Source organism: Mirounga angustirostris, unplaced genomic scaffold, assembly GCF_029215605.1.
Source record: "Mirounga angustirostris isolate CCGP_5_RB_7025 unplaced genomic scaffold, mMirAng1.0.hap1 SCAF_4, whole genome shotgun sequence".
Taxonomy (NCBI): Eukaryota; Metazoa; Chordata; class Mammalia; order Carnivora; family Phocidae; genus Mirounga; species Mirounga angustirostris.
Genome location: NW_026991712.1, coordinates 85844007 through 85864663, shown reverse-complemented (window position 1 = coordinate 85864663; position 20657 = coordinate 85844007). Strand labels below are relative to the sequence as shown.

Sequence of the window (20657 nt, the reverse complement as noted above, 5' to 3'; positions counted from 1 at the left end):
CCGATACTATGATCCTTATTTTATAGATGGAGGAAACAGTCTTAGAGAAGTTAACTTGTCCAGGATCATTGAGGAAGTAAGTGATGGAACTGCAATCCAATGTACACTTTTAAAAAGCTTGATATTCAGGGGCACCTGGGTGGCTCCATCGGTTAAGCGTCTGACTCTTGATTTCTGCTCAGGTCATGATGTCAGGGTTTGTGAGATCGAGCCCAGGTCGCCCAGCGCAGAGCCTGCTTAAGATTCTCTGTCTGTCTCCCTTTCCCTCTGCCCCTCTCCACCGGCCCCTAAAAAAAACAACAAAAACAAGCTTGATATTCAAAGCTCTCCAACATCTGCCTCTCCCTCCTTCTATAGGTCTATTTCCTACTGCTCCCTTATGGGGTTATAGGGTTAGGTGGGTTTTCTGCTCTACGCAAAAGGGTCTGCTCACCTCCCACTAAGCCCATCTGCTCGGGTCTGGACTGGGACTGCCACTTCCTTCTGGCTTGGCCAGAGCTTTCTTTCTTTCTTTCTTTCTTTTTTTTTTAAGATTATTTATTTATTTGAGAGAGAGAGAGCATGGGGGGGGGAGGGTCAGAGGGAGAAGCAGACTCCCTGCCGAGCAGGGAGCCCGATGCGGAGCTCGATACGGGGCTCCAGGATCATGATCTGAGCTGAAGGCAGTCGCTTAACCAACTGAGCCACCCAGTTTCTTTCAAGCCAAAGCCATATCTTATAGCTCAAATGACACTTCTGCCTTCATTTCTCTACCATATCCACCCGTACTTTTTTTAAAAACAGCTTTATTGTGTTATAACTGGCATACAATAAACTGCACGTTTAAAGTATAATTTGCTAAGTTTTGACATACATATATATCAATGAAAACATCACTATACTCAAAATAATGAACATATCCATCAACCTACCCCAGAGTTTCCTAGTGCCACTTCATAATTCTTCTTTCTGCCCCCTTCACCAATGTCCTCCTTTGCCCCCATCCCTGCCCTCAGGCAACTGCTGGTTTGCTTTATGACATTAGAGATAGTTTGCATTTTCTAAAGTTTTATGTAAATGAAGTCGTACAGTGTATTGTTTGTGTTTGGCTTCTTTCACTCAAATCCCTTTTTTTTAAAAAAGAGTATTTATTTATTTCAGAGACACAGAGGGAGAGCATGAGCAGGGAAAGGGGCAGAGGGAGAAGCAGGCTCTCCGCTGAGCAGGGAGCCCGATGCGGGACTCGATCCCAGGACCCTGGTGTCAGGACCTGAGCTGAAGGCAGCCGCTTAACTGACTGAGCCACCCTGGTGCCCCCCATTCACTTGTTGATGGATAGTTGTTTCCAGTCCTTCCACTTTTTAATTTAATTAATTTAATTTAATTTAATTAATTTCTGATTTTGTGTCGTGATAGTTCCACAGATGAACATGATAAACTTTTTGCCCTCAGGTGGGAAGGAACTCAGATGGGACATGAGACCTATACACAGATACCTATTCTATTCAAGTGGGAGAAAGTGTTAGGGTTACACCTCCCCTCTCCTAGGCTCACACCTCTCGAATCCCTTCCATGTTCTTCTGCTAGGGTGACCTTCCAAGCACAGATCTGACCTCATCACCCACCTGCTCATAAACCTCCAGGGGTCTGCCTCACTGCCTCAGTTTGGCCTTCAAAAGAAAAAAAAAAATAATACAAAAAATGTAAAACTTAATCAGCAATATTCATACCATATTTGGCTCCACAGTGTGGTCTGGGGGAGCCCTGCTAACATAGCTCACAATATGGCTAATCAGAAATTCTGGCACAGAGAGTAAGCGTGAGGGCCAGTTCTGTTTAGGTCTCAGTTAAGTGATCCTTAACTGGGAGACTATCCCTGAGCCTGGGGAGACTAGGTTTAATCATTCACATGGGTGATGGAAAATCTGTATCTACTACTTTTATAAATGTTTTAAGTATCTATTTGATATTATTAAGTTCTATAAGAAAGGCTCTCTAGGACCATTCCTCTTCTCTGACCCCTAAGATACCATTACTTCATTTTTTCATTCAATAATTTGAGTATCTGTTAGATATCAGGCAATCTGCTGGGCAGTGAAGATACAAGGTTCAACAGAACAGAGTGGCTTCTGACTTCCTGGACTTTTAGTAGCTAGGAGGGAAGTCAGATACTAAAGCAGTGACCATAATAAAGTGTGACAAGTGTTAAGATGGGCTAAGTGCCGACACAGAGAGTGCAATGGAGGGAGGCCTAACTTGACATTGGTGTGGGTGAGGAAGGCCTCTGGGAGGAAGGGACGTTAGGATGAGACCTGAGGTGGATGGGAAGGGAGAGTGGTCCAGGCAGGGGGTGGAACAGGCAAAGGCCTGGAGGAAAGCAAAAGACAGCAGGCCCAGAGAGGTAGAAGGACCTGCAAGAAGTCTAGTCTGGGTGGTGTTTAGAGGGCAAGGAGGAAAGTGCAGTAACATGAGGTGACACTGGCAGGCAGAGCCAGACCTTGCCAGATTAGACCAGACCAATGGAAACAGACTTTAGAGAACCCTATCAGCTCCTAGGCTAATGTGACTATGGAGACAGAAAGGAGCCGAATGGCATCATTGAAAACAGAAAAGTCAGTCTCAGAGGCCACAGGGTCTAGGTCCATTCAAGCACCTTTTGGGGCTGATGGCACCTTGATCCTCAAATGAGCATCCGATCACTGCAACAGGGCTTCCCTGAACATTGAAATGGCTGCATCAGGCCTTCCAGGTTGATAACCAGCCACCACGGTGCTCCGTGGGGACCATGAGATTCCGAGGGGACTGTGAGATTCATAATTGGTCAAATGTAAAGGTTTGCTAATGCCCAGTGCTGGTTAGGGCTAGGGAAATGGGGTAGTCTTATACACTGAGATGCTCAACAGACTGAGCCACCCAGGCATGCCTGTATTTTTAATTCTTGATAATTGAGAAAACATATACACAGAGGCAAGGTACCTGTTATCCAACTTCATCAGTTATCAAACTTAAGACTGTCCATCCTGTATCATTTTGAAGCAGATCCCAGATACCATAGTATTTCATCCACAAATATTGCTTTATGTATCTCTAAAAGATAAGGACCACAATAGCAAGTCACATCGAAAATAATTAACAATATTTCCTTAATTCATCAAATATCTAGTTGGTGTTAAAATTAACCTACATGTCACAGGTTTAAAAAATGCTTTGTTCTAATCTGAATCCAAATAAGTTCTATACATAATGGTTGGTTGACATGTCTTTCAACTCTAATATGTTTGCCATTCATCTCTTTTTTTCTTGTAGCTTCTTTGTTGAAGAGACTGGGTTGTTTTTCCTGTGGAGTTTTCCAATTGGGATTTTGCTGACGGCTTCCCTGTGGTGTAGTTTATCACGATTGCCTGTCCCTCTACATTTCCTGTAGAAATAGATGGAGTAAAGGGAACAGAAGCTTGATTAGATTTAGGTTCACTTTTTCACTCCCTGGCAAGACTGCTACATAAGTGGTGCTATTTATTTATTTATTTATTTTTTCTTTCTATCAGGAGACACAGTGTCTGACTGCTTCCCTTTCTGTGATAACATCTGTTGATGCTTAATGCTTAGATCCTGTAATTCATTAGGAGCTGCAAAATGATATTCTAACACTCTTTAATTTATTAGCTAGAATGATTCAATAAAGAGAAAGCAGTATTATTTTTAATATTAAACACTTAGAAACTACTTAAATATCTTAGCAGGTGAGAAGAAAGTGATAGGGAGGGTCCCTTTTTTTTTTTTTAAAGATTTTATTTATTTTTTAGAGAGTGAGCGAGAGAGAAACAGCATGAGAGGGGAGAGGGTCAGAGGGAGAAGCAGGCTCCCCGCTGAGCCGGGAGCCCGATGTGGGACTCGATCCCAGGACCCTGGGATCATGACCTGAGCCGAAGGCAGACGCTTAACCATCTGAGCCACCCAGGTGCCCGGGAGGGTCCCTTTTTGATGTAAATAAAAAGGGTGCATGTGTATTGGTGTGTATGCATGCGTACGTGAAGGAAACATTTTCTGGAATTTCACATAATAAAACTAATAAGAGTGGCTACCGATAAGGAGAAGAGTTTGGTTAGGCCAGAAGGAGGCTTTTACTTTTACTTTTTTTTTTTTTTTTAAGATTTTATTTATTTATTTGAGAGAGAGAGAGCATGAGAGGGGGGAGGGTCAGAGGGAGAAGCAGACTCCCCGCTGAGCAGGGAGCCCCATGCGGGACTCGATGCGGGACTCGATCCAGGGACTCCAGGATCATGACCTGAGCTGAAGGCAGTCGCTTAACCAACTGAGCCACCCAGGTGCCCCCTTACTTTTTCTTTATGTCTTTCAATATCATTTGAATTTTTGATCAATGTATGCTTGCAATCATTGTTAGCAGAGGTTATTTGGGCAGTGGAGTTATTGGCCTTAAAGAAAAAAAAAGAGCCCCAGTGCTGTGAGAATATTTTTGGTGAAAATAATATGTTTCAAATACCTATCCTTTTTTTAAAAAAAGATTTTATTTATTTGTTTATTTGTGTGTGAGAGAGCATAAGCAGGGGGAGGGGCAGGCAGAGGGAGAAGCAGACTCCCCGCTGAGCAAGGAGCCCGATGTGGGATTCGATGTGGGACTCGGTCCCAGGACTCTGGGATCATGACCTGAGTCGAAGACAGACGCTTAACTGACTGAGCCACCCAGGCGTCCCTCAAATACCTATCCTACTGCTTGGCACCTAGAAGACCCTCAGTTCATTTTAGTTAATTCTGAAAAACAGTTTAAAAAATCTTCAACAAGATAACCAGAACTCAATCTAGACAGCAGCAACGGACCCCAGACACCCCTGGGGTTTATGTGTGGACCTCTGGTGCAGGGAATGGGACTCCGCAGTCCCAATCTTATGAAAAATACAATCATTTAAAAAATGGTGAACAGTGGGGTGCCTGGGTGGCTCAGTTGGTTAAGCGTCTGCCTTTGGCTCAGGTCATGATCCTGGAGTCCTGGGGTTGAGCCCCACATCGGGCTCCCTGCTCAGCGGGGAGTCTGCTTCTCTCTCTCCTTCTGCCCATCCCCCTGCTTATGCATACGTGCTCTCTCTGTCGAATAAATAAATAAAATCTTAAAAAAAAAGAAAGCAATATGTCTTTAAAAAAATTGTGAACATCAACTTTAAAAGAGTTATGCTCTGGGTCGCTCTTGCTGTCTGTCGCCTTGAGGTGAACTAAGGCCAGGAACCCTGCGTCATGTCGAAGCTGAATCGGGCCACTTGGGCCCTCAGGAAGCCTGAGGCTGGCGGCATAATCCGGACCATCATGTGGGCAGGCCAGGCCATCCAGGCCCCCACTAGTCCCATCCTGGGTCAGAGAGGTGTTTCCATCAACCAGTTCTGCAGGGAGTTCAACGAGAAGACAAAGGACATCAAAGAAGGCATTCCTTTGCCCACCAAGATTTCTGTGAAGCCTGACAGGACATTTGAAATCAAAATTGGACAACCCACTGTTTCCTACTTCCTGAAAGCAGCTGCTGGGATTGAGAAGGGGGCCCGGCAGACAGGGAAGGAAGTGGCAGGCCTGGTGACCTTGAAGCATGTGTATGAGATCGCCCGAGTTAAAGCCCAGGATGAGGCCTTCGCCCTGCAGGATGCGCCCCTGTCCTTTGTGGTTCGCTCCGTCATTGGCTCTGCCTGTTCCCTGGACATTCGTGTGGTGAAGGACCTCAGTTCAGAAGAGCTGGCAGCTTTCCAGAAGGAGCGAGCCGCATTCCTGGCTGCCCAGAAAGAGGCAGATTTGGTAGTGCAGGCAGAAGCTGCCAAGAAGTGACCCCTGTCCCCCACACTCCAGGATTTTGAATCTGGAATGGAGGCCAGTTGGAAAAGCTGTACCAAAGGGGCAGAAGGGAGGCAACACCAAGCTGATTATTATTTCCCTGACTTTAAATTATATATTTTTACATGTATGACAGTCTCAAGAGATCAAGCTTAAATAAACAACCTTTTGTCACACTCCCCCCCACAAAAAAGAGTTATGCTCTGAAGTGATTTTCCTGACTAGTCAACCTCACTGATGAGGTGTCGGTGAGAGATTTGGTCCTCAGTCAGACCAGGAGAGCCAGTCAGGCTCTTCAAGGAGGACTCAGTCACGGACGGGTGTGAAATTAGAAGAGAGTATGAAGAGCTGGTCCTGGACAGTTGGTGGGTTACTGGGCAAGTCAAGAGCAATATTTGGGGAAGGTGATTCTGACCTTCTTATCTTTATTCTGACTAAGACATGCAGGATAAATTGATGCTCCTAAATTTTACTCATATTTTTCTAAAATTTACAAATCACACATAATCTGAGGATCTATTACTATATTTGCTGTATACATTTAGTAGAACCATTGCCCCCATTTATTTATTATTCCTTTGTATGTTCATTCTTTACTCCCTTGCAGACAGTCATTCTAATTTTCCTTCTCTGTGTTCTTGCAAAAAGTGTATTGCTTTCTAGGTATTAAAAAATAATTATCCTTGCACACTATATATTTCATTTATATGGCAAGATGGGAGGGGGTTGGGAAGACACTGGGAAGTTCTTTTGAGATGACTGAACAGATCTGCATCTCGACTGTGGTGGTGGTTACGCAAGTTTATACATGGACTAAAGTTGCATAGAATTACATGCACACACGCACATGAATGCAGGTTTAAAAACTTGGGAGCAGTAATTAAGGCCTGTATATTAGTTAATAATGTACCAATGTCAATTTCCTGGTTTTGATATTGTATTACAGATATATAACTTGTCACCATTGGGAGAAGCTGAGTGAAGAGTACTCTTTGTACTATTTTGGCAACTTCCTTATTCTATTATTATCCTATAGATATATTATTCTATATCTATTCTATTATTCTATTATCATTATTTCAAAACAAAAACTAAAAAGCTGCAGAACATGCTTTACTACTAACTAAATAGATGCCAAGGTTTGGGGCGCCTGGGTGGCTCAGTCGTTAAGCGTCTGCCTTCGGCTCAGGTCATGATCCCAGGGTCTGGGATCGAGCCCCGCATCGGGCTCCCTGCTCGGCGGGAAGCCTGCTTCTCCCTCTCCCACTCCCCCTACTTGTGTTCCCTCTCTTGCTGTGTCTCTCTCTGTCAAATAAATAAAATCTTTAAAAAAAAATAGATGCCAAGGTAAACTAGAATGCATATATATTTTTCGATTGCTTATGTATTCTTCCTTGGTGCCAGACGATGTTTTAAACACTTTACATGGATTAACTCAGTTTATCCTCCTAAACATCATTATTTCCATTGTACAGATGTGGAGATGGAATCACAGAGAGGTTAAGTAACATGGTTCAGTCATATGGTTGGGAAGTGGCTAAGCCAGGATTAAAAGCCAGACTCTCCTTTCAGACATTATCTGTACTACTAATGTCAAAGAAGCAAGATATTGATGCAGCACTTATAGCACTAATGTTTCTAACAATATTAGAAATAACCAAAAATGTAGGAATGCTGAAATAAAGTATAGCAACTCTAAGAAAAAAAAATCCTCTCTTAATCAAGCCACAACCACCACTTAGTCTAACAAACCAGGTTTATTTTGAAATTGAAAACTAGTTTTGAAAGAGGGAGAATGCATACCAAAGAAACTGTGATGTGTCTTACCAAACAAAGGAAAAAATAGAGTTAATGTAGGTTGTGGGGAAGCCTGGAGTGTAGAGTTTTGTTGGGCTTAAAGCAAAGCAGGGCTGTGTGAAAGGATGGACATCAGAATTAGGCTTTGAAGTGCGTCTAGGATTCTGTTTCCTTGGAAACCACAAAGTTAAGATAAAGGTGGAATGTTGTGTTTAGAAACCTCTTATTGTAGTTTTGTACCTGGGTTGAAGATCAAGGCTGATTCTCAGTGTCAAAGTGATTGGGTCCTCTTGGCAGGAGGGGGATATTTCATTCTTGCTGATGTGCTTTCAAACAGCGAAGGTTCTGGTTGTCTGTGATTTTTAGAATAGGTTTCTCAGTGAATAAGAGAAGCAGTGGTCACTCAAAGAAGGGTTCGTGACTCCATAGCTGCAGCATGTGCTGGGAGAGATGTTTTCTGCTAACTCTTTGGCTAGCTCTATCTCTGTTCTCCCAGCCTGACGAATTCCCGAACATGTTTTTATTTTCTCGGTTCTAGTTAATTTCTACTTTCTGAGAATGTACATAAGTGGGATCCTGTTTTATATCATATTCTTTGTTTACTTCCCCCTTCTCGAACCTTATTTTAAAAATTGGCCTTTCCTGCTCAACTCCCACAAAGCTCAACCCGCGTTCTGCCATCGGTGTTGTGATGTGAACATTCAATGTGTTGACTGAACTGCTGCATTTAAACTTCACAAAGAGCCAACATCACACTTTATCTCCTCACTCTCAGTAACAAACACCCAGGTTTGCTCCATTTCCCCATCACAAAAAATGCTGCAAGGAGCATCGCTGTACATTTCTCTTATGGACCTATATATCTTTTGGAAAAAAATCCAGGAACACAACTCTGGTTATTAGGATCTGTTTATTCTTTTCTTTTTTTTTTAAGACTTTATTTATTTTAGAGAGAGAAGGTGAGCGAGTGAGAGGGGGAAGGACAGAGGGAGAGGGAGAGAATCCCAAGCAGACTCCCCACTGAGCACGGAGCCCATTGCAGGCTCAGTCTCACCACCTTGAGATCATGACCTGACCCCAAATCAAGAGTCGGACACCTAACTGACTGAGCCACCCGGGCGCTCCGGATCTGTTTATTCTTAATTGAAGAGTACCAGGCTGCCCTCCATAATAGTTGTTCCAGACTTCCAACACCGTTGCATCAGCACTCCTCTGAGCCCACTTCCAGGCCAACTCTTGGGTCATCCAACTTTCTGAGGTTTTCCACTCTCTCTGGTGTTAAGTGATATCTCATTGTTTTCATTTTTGTTTCTTTGATTGTTAATGAGTTCAAGCGTCTTTACATGAGTTTGATAGCTTTTGTGTTTGTTCCCCTGTATATTGCCTATTCATATCCTTTGTTCCAACATCGTTCATAGAATAAAACCTAGCCCCTTCCTATTTTGGCATTGAGTCCTTGGTACCAAAAGCTCACCTTTTCTTTTTCCAAGATTTTTTTTTTTAAATTAATTTCTACATCCAACATGGGGCTCAAACTCACAACCCTGAAATCAAGAGTCACATGCTCAGGGGTGCCTGGGTGGTTCAGTCAGTTAGGCAGCCATCTTGATTTCGGCTCAGGTCATGATCTCAGGGTTCTGGGATGGAGCCCCGTGTGGGGCTCTGCGCTCAGAGCGGAGTCGGCTTCAGGATTCCGTCTCTCCCTCTGTTCCTCCCCCTGCTTTCTCTCTCTGTCTCTCTCTCTCTAATAAATAACTAAATCTTAAAAAATAAAGATCTTGTCGCATGCTCCACTGACTGAGCCAGCCAGGTGCCCCTGACAGCTCCCTTCTCATCACTGCCCTTTGCCCAAGCTACACGTGGCCCCCACAATAGCTCTTCCATCTTTTTTTGACTGTCTCTTCTGCCTGGATTACACCGCCTTCCCCTCGCCCCCAATCTAAACATGTTTCAAATCCTAAATATTCTTTAGAACCCAGCTCAAACTATCACCACCCTTATTTGCTCAGCTGGAATGACCCTTTCCCTCTCAACTCCCACAGAGCTCAACCTACCTTTCCCTTTGTCTTCTACCATAGTAGGCCTTCCACCCTAGCTACTGAGGTGGGTATCACCTTCCTACAAAGACAGGCATAGGTTATGTGCAAGCACAGAGAGATTCAGGGGGCATGTTCGGAGAAATATTAAGACTTTAAAAGTAAGTAAGATGATTTTTACTTTATTCTTTGTAGTTTCCTCTAACCAGTGTTTTCCTAACTATAAGTTGTAACCCTTTAGTGGGTTATGAAGTCGATTTACTTGATAGAGATCGCCTTTTTACTTTTCCCTTTTTTAAGAAGCATAAAATGGAGTATATCACAAATAGTATCATTTTGTGAAACTAGTTGCAATTTATATTCTTATGTGAATGTGACTAGAAGGCAATGGAAAATGTATTTCTTACTGTGGGTTGAGGTCAAGAGAGGTTTGTTCTACTGTACTGAAGGGTCACAGAACATATTCCCCCAATATATGCTACTTTGGCATATTGACTATTTTGAGCTGTAGGCACTTGAAAAACAGAAAGAACAGACTTTCTCTGACCACCCCCCACCCCCCACTTGCCTAAAGGCAGACCCTCCAAAAAGAACTCAGTTGTCATAAATCTCTTCCCTGGGAATTTCATCAAGCAGGGAAGATTGCCCCTTACCACAGGAGAAGTGGACCCCACAGCCAGACAGACTTTGTCAGAAACTATCATACCTCCCATGTATTCTTCTAAGGGCCTGTTCATCTTTCCTAAAAGGCATTTACTCTCCACTAAGAGGCCTCCAGGCCCCCTCCCCTTTCACTATTAAGATGGTATTTAAGTCTGAATTCCAAGCCACCTTGGGGAATTACTTATTTTTTTCCTGGGCATCTCCCATGTATCCATGAGGTATGCATGTTAATAAACTTCTGTTTGATTTTCTCTTGTTAATCTGTCTTTTATTATGGGAGTCTCAGCTAAGAATGCAGAAGGGTAGAGGGAAAATTATTTTCTCTCCCCTACAGTACAAATATTGATATTATTTGTATCTATGTGTGTATCACTTTCCCCTGAAATCGTGAACCTAATACAAAAGAAAAGTAAAACATAAAACCTAGGCTCAAATTCCATCCTGGTCACTTTTTAGCTGGATGATCCATATCCCCAGGGGTCTCATCTTCACCAGAAATTTCCCCTATGTGTAAAACAGGAGTGAAAAGCCCTACTTCCTTCCCAGGGTTCTTGTGGAATCAAATGAGAGGACATAAGGGAAAGGCTTTTGTAATTCATGAAACACCCAGGAACCCAAATATACTTATTTTCTGGGTCACAATATAGAAGAATCTCTAACTGCTACTCATCTAGAGATTATATAATGTACTAATTGTTTCCTGTGTGTTAGTCTTTCTACATCATGATTGTGAGTTTCCCAAGGTAAAGATCTAGGACTTGTATCATTTGTGTTTATCATAACGAAATGACTAATAATTATTAATGTATTGCCATGTTGAGATTCTGCCCTAAGTACTTTGCATGGACTGTATTTATCTCATTTTATCCCTATGGTAATCCTATGAGGCATATACATTTGCTGTCAGTATTTTACAGATATTCAAACTGCAACACTGAGCCCTTATTCTAGCTCCATGTCTTTTTCTCTTCCAGTTTTTCCCAGACAAGTGAATCTGGGGAATAGTTGCCTCGTTGCCCAGACAGTTCAGGCCTTCTCCTGGTTACAGCAGGTATCTAGCCAAGGGCCACAGGACTGTCTGTGTACTGCTCTGAAGCCTGGAGTTCCCTAAGTGGAGACACAGAGTCCCTTCTGACCCCCACACTGTTCGGACACAAGTAGTAAAAATGCAATCTGTTCCTCTTGGTTTATACTCAGGTATAACTGATGGACAGAAGGGCCTTTTGGAGATGGAGAGTGCAGGGGTACCTGGAGACGGAAAATCATGGGAAGTCTGGGCCTGCTTCCAGAAGGGCCTCCTAAGAGGCTCCAAGCTCAGCATCTGCAAAAGTCATGTCTACCTGGAAGCTCAGAATATGACCTTATTTAGAAATAGGGTCTTTGCAGATGTAATTAAGGATCTTCAGATGAAATCCTGCTGGATTTAGGGTGGGACAAGAGAAAGGAGCGGGAAAGTTGGACACAGAGACATGGGGAAGAAGGCCATGTGAACACACAGGCAGAGATTGGAGTTTTGCTGCTGGAAGCCAAGGAAAGCCAGGAGCCACTAGAAGCTGAAAAAGGCAAGGAAGTATTCTCCCCGAGAAGCTTTGGAGAAAGCATGGCCCTGCTGATACTTTGATTTCAGACTAGTCTCCAGAACTGTGAGAGAATAAATTTCGGTTGTTTTCAGCTACCAAGTTTGTGCTAAACTGTTATGGCAGCCCTCGGGCACTAACACAGGGTCCTAGCAGCAGTTTGGGTGTGAGCTGTTCCCAGAGCAGGAAGAGTCTGCCGCTGCTGCCAGCCCACAGTGAGGCCGGTCGGGGCTCTCCCTGCCCTGCCGTGGCCTCAAGTAGCCCCACAGAGGTCCAGGGCTGAGGGAGCTCAACCCCCGTCTAGGGGTGCTCAGCGCCACTTGTGAAGATGGAGATGCTCTGGGGAGCTCTGAGGAGGCTGGGGAGACCCATGGGGTGACCCAGTCTGCTCACTGTGGAACACCTCTCCCATTCCCGATCCCTTTTTCCCCTCGGCCATCTTCCTTCCCTCCACTCCCCTTTCCTCCAAGTACACTTCCTACTCAGCTCCTCATCACACTTTCCTCTCCCTCCCCACCAAATTAGAAGAACTTGGGGTCTCTCATGAATGAAAGGATGGTGTATTTCCTAATCCTGCTTTACAAATTACCCCAAATTTAGAGGCTTAAAACAACACAAATTTAGGGGCACCTGGGTGGCTCAGTCGTTAAGCGTCTGCCTTCGGCTCGGGTCGTGATCTCAGGGTCCTGGGATCGAGCCCCGCATCAGGCTTCTTGCTCAGCGGGAAGCCTGCTTCTCCCTCTCCCACTCCCCCTGCTTGTGTTCTCTCTCTCGCTTTGTCTCTCTGTGTCAAACAAATAAATAAAATATTAAAAAAAAGAAAAAAAACAAAACACAAATTTATTCTCTTACAGTTCTCGAGGTCAGGAGCCCAAAATGAATCTTAAGGGGCTACATTCAGTGTCAGGACTGATTCCTTCTGGAGGCTCCAGAGGGAGGATCCGCTCCTGTCTCTTCTAGCTTCTAGAGGCATTTCTTGGCTCCTGGCCTCAGCATCCAATCTCTGCTTCTGTCATTACATTGTCTTCTCCCCATGAGGCCTCTTGCCTCTTTCTAATAAGGTCTGTTATGATGATATTTAGGGCCCACCTAGGTAACCCAGGATAGTCTCCCCGCCTCTAGGTCCTGAATTTAGTCACACCTGCGAAGTCCCTTTTGCCAGTTAAGGTCATAGATTCTCAGGTTGCAGGGGTCAGGATGTGGACATCTTGGTGGGAGACTATTCAGTCTACCCACAAATGTGTACCCTTCCCTAAAGCATCTCCCTTGAAGCCCTGATCCCATTGAGGTGATTGGTCACCAGAACCTGGCTAATGGCCTCTAGCCATTTGTGGACAAGGGTTATAGCCCAGGGCAGCTACCTTCTACCCTCTTCTGGGACCAACCTGCAGGAAGTTCCTTCCAGGGTGCAGGCTAGACCTACTTCTGACCTGCAAATTCCTGAGAGTTCCCTGAGAGGTAGGGGGGAGGGCGTAGATACTGAGTGCTACGTCCTTTTGAGTAAGGATTCAGAGGCTAAGGTCTTTAGGTCCCTCATCAGGCATTTCCTGACCATTGAGGCATTCAGGATGCGGACTTACAGGGATGAATAGGACAAAAACGCCTGTCCTGAGAGAACTCAGAGTCTGATGGGGGAACTGGGAGGAGAAATTAATCCTGGAGGAACTGTTAAAACCAGAAGAGAGTATATGCTTGCTAGGACCTGGGGAAAGTACAGTTGGTCTGAGAAGGAGGAGCAGGGGTTGTGGGCGGGGGGGCACATGAGGAAAGCTTCACAGGGCTGAATAGTACAGACTAAACAGTAGGTCCACAAAGGAGGGGAACATATCTGGACAGAAGAAAGGGTTATGCCAAGTCATGGGAGGAATTGCAAATTGTAGACATTGGGTCGGGTGAGAACAAACCAGCGCAGATAGGGGAATGGCTGATGAACATCTAATGAAAAGCCAGGGAAGGTTTGCAATTTAGGAACTATAAGGGTATTTACCTTTATAATTTTGTTTTGACTTTTCTGAATAGCTAATAATCGTATTAAGTTTTTTTCTATTGTTTATTTTGGATCAGACTTGAGCTGGTCACTTTATGGGTATTGTTTCCTTAAATGTCTCCAGATACCACCACCAGGCAGGTGCCGGTATCCCCATTTTACAGACGAGGAACTGAGGCCTGGTGAGATTACGCATCTTGCAAGTGTCATAGGTAGTAAGAGGCAGAGCCAGGACTCAGACTCAAGTCTGTGGCCTTGCATGCAGCCTCTGCTTCTTCGTACTGATCACGACACACGGGCATGCATTTCATGTGGAGGATAATAGGGTGGAGGAGATGGAAAGAGTGTAAAGCTCAACTCTGGCACAGGGTGGAAATTTTTCCCCTCTTGATAGTGGTGGAGCCAGGTGGGTAAGCAGGTAGAAATGAGTCCGCTGAAGCAGCGAGGCCCTCAATCCTGTACATCATGAACTTCCTGTTGCCTCCCCTCTCAGCTTCCAGTATATGCTCTTCACTTGGTGTTTTCGACTTCAGAATGTGAACTTTGGAGTCCCAGCACCTAGGCCGGAACCCCTGGCTGTGGCACTCACTAGCTGGGGGAGCTTAGGCAAAACACTTTAGGCTTTCTAGTCTGTAAAATGATGATAAAACACCTATCTGCCTTGCAAGGTGGTCATGGTGATTAAAAGAGAGATGAAGTAAAACGCTTAGTCGACAGTGACTGAACTTGACGAACACAAGTGGTTGTCATCATTTCTGAATGGCATGCATAATATGGCCCTGCTGCTACCATGTTTGCCCCCTTGGGCAAATGCTGTCCTGGTGGTCCCGTCGGGCTCCAGCTATCCTTGCCTCTTGGCATTCCCTTCCTCTCCTAGCCCCATCCCTGCTCCGGCTGCCTCAGTCCTCTTCTCTTCTCCGGGACCCCGGCTAGATCTCATCAAATTCCCCGCCTTCTGTCAGTCCTTATTCCCTTATCCTTCTGCTAAGGGCTTCCCCCAGAGTATCTCCAGCTGAGCCCCTTCACTGAATAGATTAATATTCTTAAGTCCCGGTGAATGTGTCCCTCTAGATGGTTAATGGGATCCTCAACATCAATGTCTTCTTGGTTCCAAAAGCAGTTTGTCCTCCCTGGATTCTTCACCTTAGTGAATTTTTCCATCATCTCCCAGTTCCTCAGGTCAAGGAGAAGCTCCTTCCTCTCTCATTCTCCAAATGCCTACCTCACCAAATCTTACCAAATTTATCCTTCTACAATTCCCTCCAATCCATCAAATCATCTCTGTCTTCTCCTAGTCACTGCCATAGCCGAGGCCACCACTAGCTCTGATTAAAGGACCCAAAGTCCAACTAATAATACCAGGCCTGGGGCACCTGCGTGATGCAGTTGGTTAAGCATCGGACTCTTGGTTTTGGCTCAGGTCATGATCTCAGGGTCATGAGACTGAGCCCTGTGTTGGGCTCTGTGCTCAGCAAGGAGTCTGGGAGTTTCTCCCTCTGCCTCTCTGTCCCACGTGAGCACACACCCGCTCTCTCGCTCTTTCTCTCTAAAATAAATAAATCAAATTTAAAAACAAAAACAAACCCAATACCAGTTCCATGGCAGACTTTTCCAGGAACCAGGTTGGACATGATGAGGCTTTTGTTTGTTTCTTTTCCTTCAAATTTTACGATGAGACTTTTGAAGAGAACATGAATTGCTTTTTGCCTCTCTTTTCTTTATGACTCCTTTGAAAGCGGGAAATTACTTACATACCTAAAACAGATTTTGATCCTGACTGACATAAAAAAATTTTGGTACTACCTCACCCTAGTTTCTCAAACCGACCAAGACTTGTCTTAGTTTCCTAAGAAGTTCGGATTTCACAGAAGAGTGGCAGGAATGTCAACTCTGTCCTACTACTAAACAGGTGTCAAAGTTGTCACTAAAATGCCTGTGGTAGTTTGGGAAGCCCCTGAAGGCACCGGACAATTCCTTGTAGTCCTCCCCAAACATGCTGACAGTGAGAATCAGATTTTGTTGCCCTAACCCTGTGGGGCAAATCTACAAGATGGCTGCTAAGGTAAGGCAGCAATGTCCTGCCAAGACCTGACCCTCTGCTGCATGAGAATGATTGAGTTAATAGGCCCCACTTCCTCAGAAAGTGAGTTTGCATACATCTGTTTGCCCTGCTTATGGTTTGCTGGCCCTCTGTGAGGGCAGGGGGCTCAGTCAGGCTGAGGAGAGAACCCTTCCTTTGTCAAGACCCAGACCTGCCAGTTGTGTCTCACCTTTGACAGGAAACCAGTTAAGACCAACCAGGGAGGGCCTCCACTGTCCAATACCAGTGAGGAACCAGGCCCCAATTCCCCAGTGCTCTTCCTCTTCTGCTTTCATTCACTGTTTTCCTTCCACACCCTGCAATCTTTGAGTTTGGTGAGTGAGCACTCCACTGTTGTGGTGGGAGGAAGAGAAGTGGGTAGAAATGTGAGGAAAGAGGTGAAGGCAGATCCTAGCCAGTCCCACTAAGCTAGGCCATGGCAGACACATAGGCTGTCCTCCAATCTCAGGGCCATGGGCAGGTCTGGGATATCTTTGGTATTTTAGGTTGTTGGTATCTTCCTTTTGAATCTGATTTGGTATCAGTTCAAGGCATATGATCCTGGGAAGGAAGGGCCCCGACATGGAAATCCGCACGCTCAGGCATCAGCTCAGCCACTAATGGCTCGGACACTCTGGAAGTAACTCTTCCTCTGAGAAGGAATTACTCTGGAAGTAACTCTTCCTCAGGCTGCACCTTTGAAAACAAATCTCAATGGATGAGATGCTGTGTGCAAAGGTGTCATTCCTGCACAGCTCTAAGTCACTGCTGCTTCAGCTTCTAACTAAGTCACAGAGGATCCCACCATGTACTGTTGGTCTGAGCAGGGAATGAAGCCCTGGGCAGGGACCTCGGAGCCTGTATTGATCTCCTAGGTCTGCCTTAACAAAATACCACAGACTGGGTGGCTTAAACAACAGAAACTTATTTACTCACAGTTCTAGTGGCCGGAAGTCCAAGATCTCTTTGTCATCAGGTTTGGTTTCTTCTGAGGCCTCTCTTCAGCTTGCAGATGGCTGCCTTTTCACTGTGTCCTCTTATGGTTGTCCCTCTGTGTTGGCTGTATCCTGATCCCTTATTTGTTGTTTTCTTAAAGATTTATTTATTTATTTTAGAGAGAGCTTGTGCTTGCAAGAGCAGGGGAGGGGCAGAGGGAGAGGAAGAGAAACTCAAGCACACTCCCCGCTGAGCGCAGAGCTGCCTCACAACCCTGAGATCATGACCTGAGTCAAAGCCAAGAGTCTGACGCCTGAGACACCCAGGTGCCCTCTGATCTCCTCTTCTTATAAAGAAGACACTGCTCATATTGGATTAGGGCACATCCTAATGACATTTTCTCTATCTATCTATCTATCTATCTATCTATCTATCTATCTATCTAAAGGTTTTATTTGACAGAGAGACACACAGCGAGAGAGAGAGAGAGCACAAGCAGGGGGAGTGGGAGAGGGAGAAGCAGGCTTCCCGCACAGCAGGGAGCCCGATGCAGGGCCCGATCCCAGAACCCTGGGATCATGACCTGAGCCAAAGGCAGACGCTTAATGACTGAGCCACCCAGGTGCCACCCTAATGACATTTTAACTTAAATGCCTCTTTAAAAGCCCTATATGGCCTTTAAATACAGTCACATTCTGAGGTACTAGGAGTTAGAGCTTCAACACAGGAATTTGGGGGAGGGGGTGGGGGACACAGTTCATAAAAGGGCCTACTCTGAAAATCTCTGAGTCTGGGGTTGAAAACTGGGGACCCCCTCCCTCAGGAACAGCTACAGTCCACACTGCTCTCTCCCCTTCCCCCTCCCCAAAACTCCTTACAAAGGGCAAAAAGTTTTCAAAAGTATTTCTGCCTCAGTTTCTATTCCCCTCAGTGCATTTTCACCAACCTCTATAATGGTTTCACCTGTGAACAAAAACACAAACTCTGGCCTCTTCCAGGTACAAACAAGTGGTGTTCAAAGATAAGAAGAGGTGTCACCCACGCACTTGCTGGTGAGTCTTGTGCAGGGCCGGCTTTCCAAGGTCCTGTCCCACTCTTCTAGTTAAACCGACTCATTTCTAAGACACCAAGAGGCCTTAAGACTTCCACTTTCGTCTGGTGTATGAATCGCCCCTCTGAAATAAAGTCAAGTCTCTGCCCTCACAGATTCTGGGGCGGACGAATGTAACCAAGGAAGGACAGCAGGGCATGCTGTGCCTTCCATTGGTTCCAGCCGCCCAAGAGCTTGAACTACGAGCGCCCTGCGCTGGGTAACTTCTCTATTACCTGCACCAAGCGGTCTCTCCATCTGGGGTTTTCCTCCCGGACGAACAGGAGTCTCCTGCTGCGGACTGAGCAGGTAACGGTACCGCGGAGTGGCCTCGGTTAAAGCGGCCTTTGAACCTTCCCGCTGCGGCAGCTCTGACAAAACCCACACGACTGTCAGAACTGAGGGCCGGGCTACAGAAGCCCGACCCTCTTTGTCCTCTGGTCCATTCCTGCCTGGAGCCGCCCATACTCCCTGCCTTAAGGTTCATTGGCATTGAAAAGGGGGGAGGGGCAAGATTGGGGACAATGAGAATGTCAAGGACTTAAGACCTCTGGCAAAGTCGCTCAGGCGCACGAGGGACTCTTGACACACTGGGTGGAGTAAGGGGTTGAGTGGCACACGCTAAATAAATCCCGCGGACCCGAGAAGCCGGGCCATTACTGACACCCAACCCGCAGGCAAAGCTCGGGAATGCCGAACTTGAGCCGGCAGAGGCCGGGCGATACGAAGGTGGCGGTTTCCCTCCGCAGCCGGAGCGCCGCGCCTCTCGGGGCCACTTCCGGCGGGGGCGTGGAGGCCGCCCGCGCGCGGCGATGGCCGCGCCGCTTCCCGTGGCCTAAACAGGCCGCCCGGGCCTGCCCTGGACGGCGAGTCCCGAGCGTCCCCCAGGGACTCCTCGCCGACTCGGCCCCCTCTCGAGCCCGAAAGCCCCTCCCCTTCTTACAGATTACAACCCCCGGTCGCAGTAGAGCGCGTAAAGACGCCCCCCGCGGCCCCCCCCCCCTCCGAAGGGCCCGAAGAGTAAAGCGAGCGGGCACCGCCGTCTCCCAGGAGCACAACTGGGGGTCCCGGCCGCCCCGGAGTAGGAAGCCAGCGAACAGGGTATCCTCCACCCGGCGCGTGGTCTTTACGCTGCCTGTGGGGGCGCCCGGCTTGACCCCGCCCGAACGTCCCACCCTCCCGCGATAGAGGAGCGTCCGCCGGGAAGGAGCGGACGACTAAGTGGCACAGCTTCTTCCGAGTGCTGTCGTGGGTGGCTCTGAAAAGAGCCTTTGGATGGATAGGATGGAAGCTCGAGCCGGGCGCGCACTTTAAGCCCGCTCCCCGCGGATGCGGCGGGCCAGCTGGATGTCCTTGGGCATGATGGTGACGCGCTTGGCGTGGATGGCGCACAGGTTCGTGTCCTCGAACAGCCCCACCAGGTAGGCCTCGCTCGCCTCCTGCAGCGCCATCACGGCCGAGCTCTGGAAGCGCAGGTCGGTCTTGAAGTCCTGCGCGATCTCGCGCACCAGCCGCTGGAACGGCAGCTTGCGGATCAGCAGCTCGGTGGACTTCTGGTAGCGCCGGATCTCGCGCAGGGCCACGGTGCCCGGCCGGTAGCGGTGCGGCTTCTTCACGCCGCCCGTGGCCGGCGCGCTCTTGCGGGCCGCCTTGGTGGCCAGCTGCTTGCGCGGGGCCTTGCCACCGGTCGACTTGCGGGCGGTCTGCTTCGTGCGAGCCATAGCGAACCAAGACACCAGCTCACCAGCGCAGCGGCAGCGAGAGTAACGCGGCCGCCGCCCGCCGCACCAGTCTTTATAGGCACCGTCTTTTTCCGATTGGGCGGGACAATAATTGAAAGTCCCGCGCTGGCTGTCCATTGGCTATGACGTCACCCGCCCTGCCGCCACCCATTGGCTTGGGCAGAATCCTCCCCACCCCCGCCCACCCGCCTCGCTCAGGCCGCTTTCCAGTTTGCCAACAGTCTTCCCTACCTTGTTTTTCCTTTCTCTTCGGCCGGCGGGGGAGGCCCACTTGCGTTCATAACCGTGTCAGAATGTTGTTCCTCCTCGGCCCTTCGCCCCCGTAGAACACCGCTCCGCGCCCCCTTCCTCCCCCCCCACGCCACGCCGTCTCCCCAGTTCAACCTCAAACTTGCGTTTGCTCCCCGTCCCCCAAAACGCCTTGTGACCTTTGAGGAGCCCCCTCGTTCGTCTGACGGATCTTTTTTCCCGCCTGCCGGTGGTTTTCAGATTGGAAAGTTGTCTCGCCCACCGCCCACCGCCCACCGCCCACCGCCCACCGCCCACCGCCCACCGCCTCTCGAGCGCAAGATCCCGCCTCCAGAAACCTGTACCGCCGCTGCGAGGGCCGTCCCTCACTTTTACTGGACTAAGACCGCCGACTCAGTTAAGCCAAGGACCAGGTCCGCCCCTGCCGACCGGGGGCGCACGTGTGTGCCGGGCAAAGGCCTCGGGAACGCGGCGAGCTGCGCACTCGGCACCGGCACCCACTCCTGAGACAGGAGTCGGGGACCGCCTAACAGGACTCGGGACCCAACCGACCGTGGCTGCACCCAAGGCGGTTCGGCCCCTCTACCAACCGAAATGAAGATGGTCGAGCGCTCAGGGTTCGAGAGGCGAGCAACGCGGGAGGGACAACCCCCTCGCCTCGCCTCCGTGTCTCCGGGGGGCTCAGCCTACTA

The 20657-nt window shown here is 47.6% G+C and overlaps 2 protein-coding genes and 1 long non-coding RNA gene across 10 annotated transcripts; 1 reads left to right on the top strand and 2 right to left on the bottom strand.

Annotated features, from left to right (window-relative positions):
- Positions 1-158: 158 nt before the first annotated feature.
- LOC135364122 (uncharacterized) lies at positions 159-20060 on the bottom strand. Of its 8 annotated transcripts, XR_010410732.1 has the most exons (6): positions 18211-18913; positions 16885-17037; positions 7846-7958; positions 2956-3397; positions 1605-1649; positions 159-287 (listed from the first exon to the last, which is right to left on the bottom strand). It is a non-coding gene; the product is annotated as an uncharacterized LOC135364122 (long non-coding RNA). The 8 variants fall into 8 exon arrangements; XR_010410728.1 differs by having other exon boundaries at positions 1605-3397; XR_010410733.1 differs by lacking the exon at positions 159-287 and adding an exon at positions 16139-16299 and having other exon boundaries at positions 535-3397.
- Positions 5074-6085, top strand: LOC123858250 (large ribosomal subunit protein uL11m-like). The gene has a single exon (XM_045895351.3). It carries the CDS (start codon positions 5227-5229, stop codon positions 5800-5802), a length of 576 nt encoding a protein of 191 aa, XP_045751307.1. The 5' UTR covers positions 5074-5226; the 3' UTR covers positions 5803-6085.
- Positions 19232-19848, bottom strand: LOC123842549 (histone H3). Its single transcript, XM_045871836.3, has one exon. The coding sequence runs from the start codon at positions 19831-19833 to the stop codon at positions 19285-19287; it is 549 nt and encodes a 182-aa protein (XP_045727792.2). The 5' UTR covers positions 19834-19848; the 3' UTR covers positions 19232-19284.
- Positions 20061-20657: the final 597 nt, after the last annotated feature.

Coding starts and splice junctions, on each gene's coding strand:
- LOC123858250 (XM_045895351.3), top strand. CDS start 5,227: ATGTCGAAGCTGAATCGGGCCACTTGGGCCCTCAGGAAGCCTGAGGCT.
- LOC123842549 (XM_045871836.3), bottom strand. CDS start 19,833: ATGGACAGCCAGCGCGGGACTTTCAATTATTGTCCCGCCCAATCGGAA.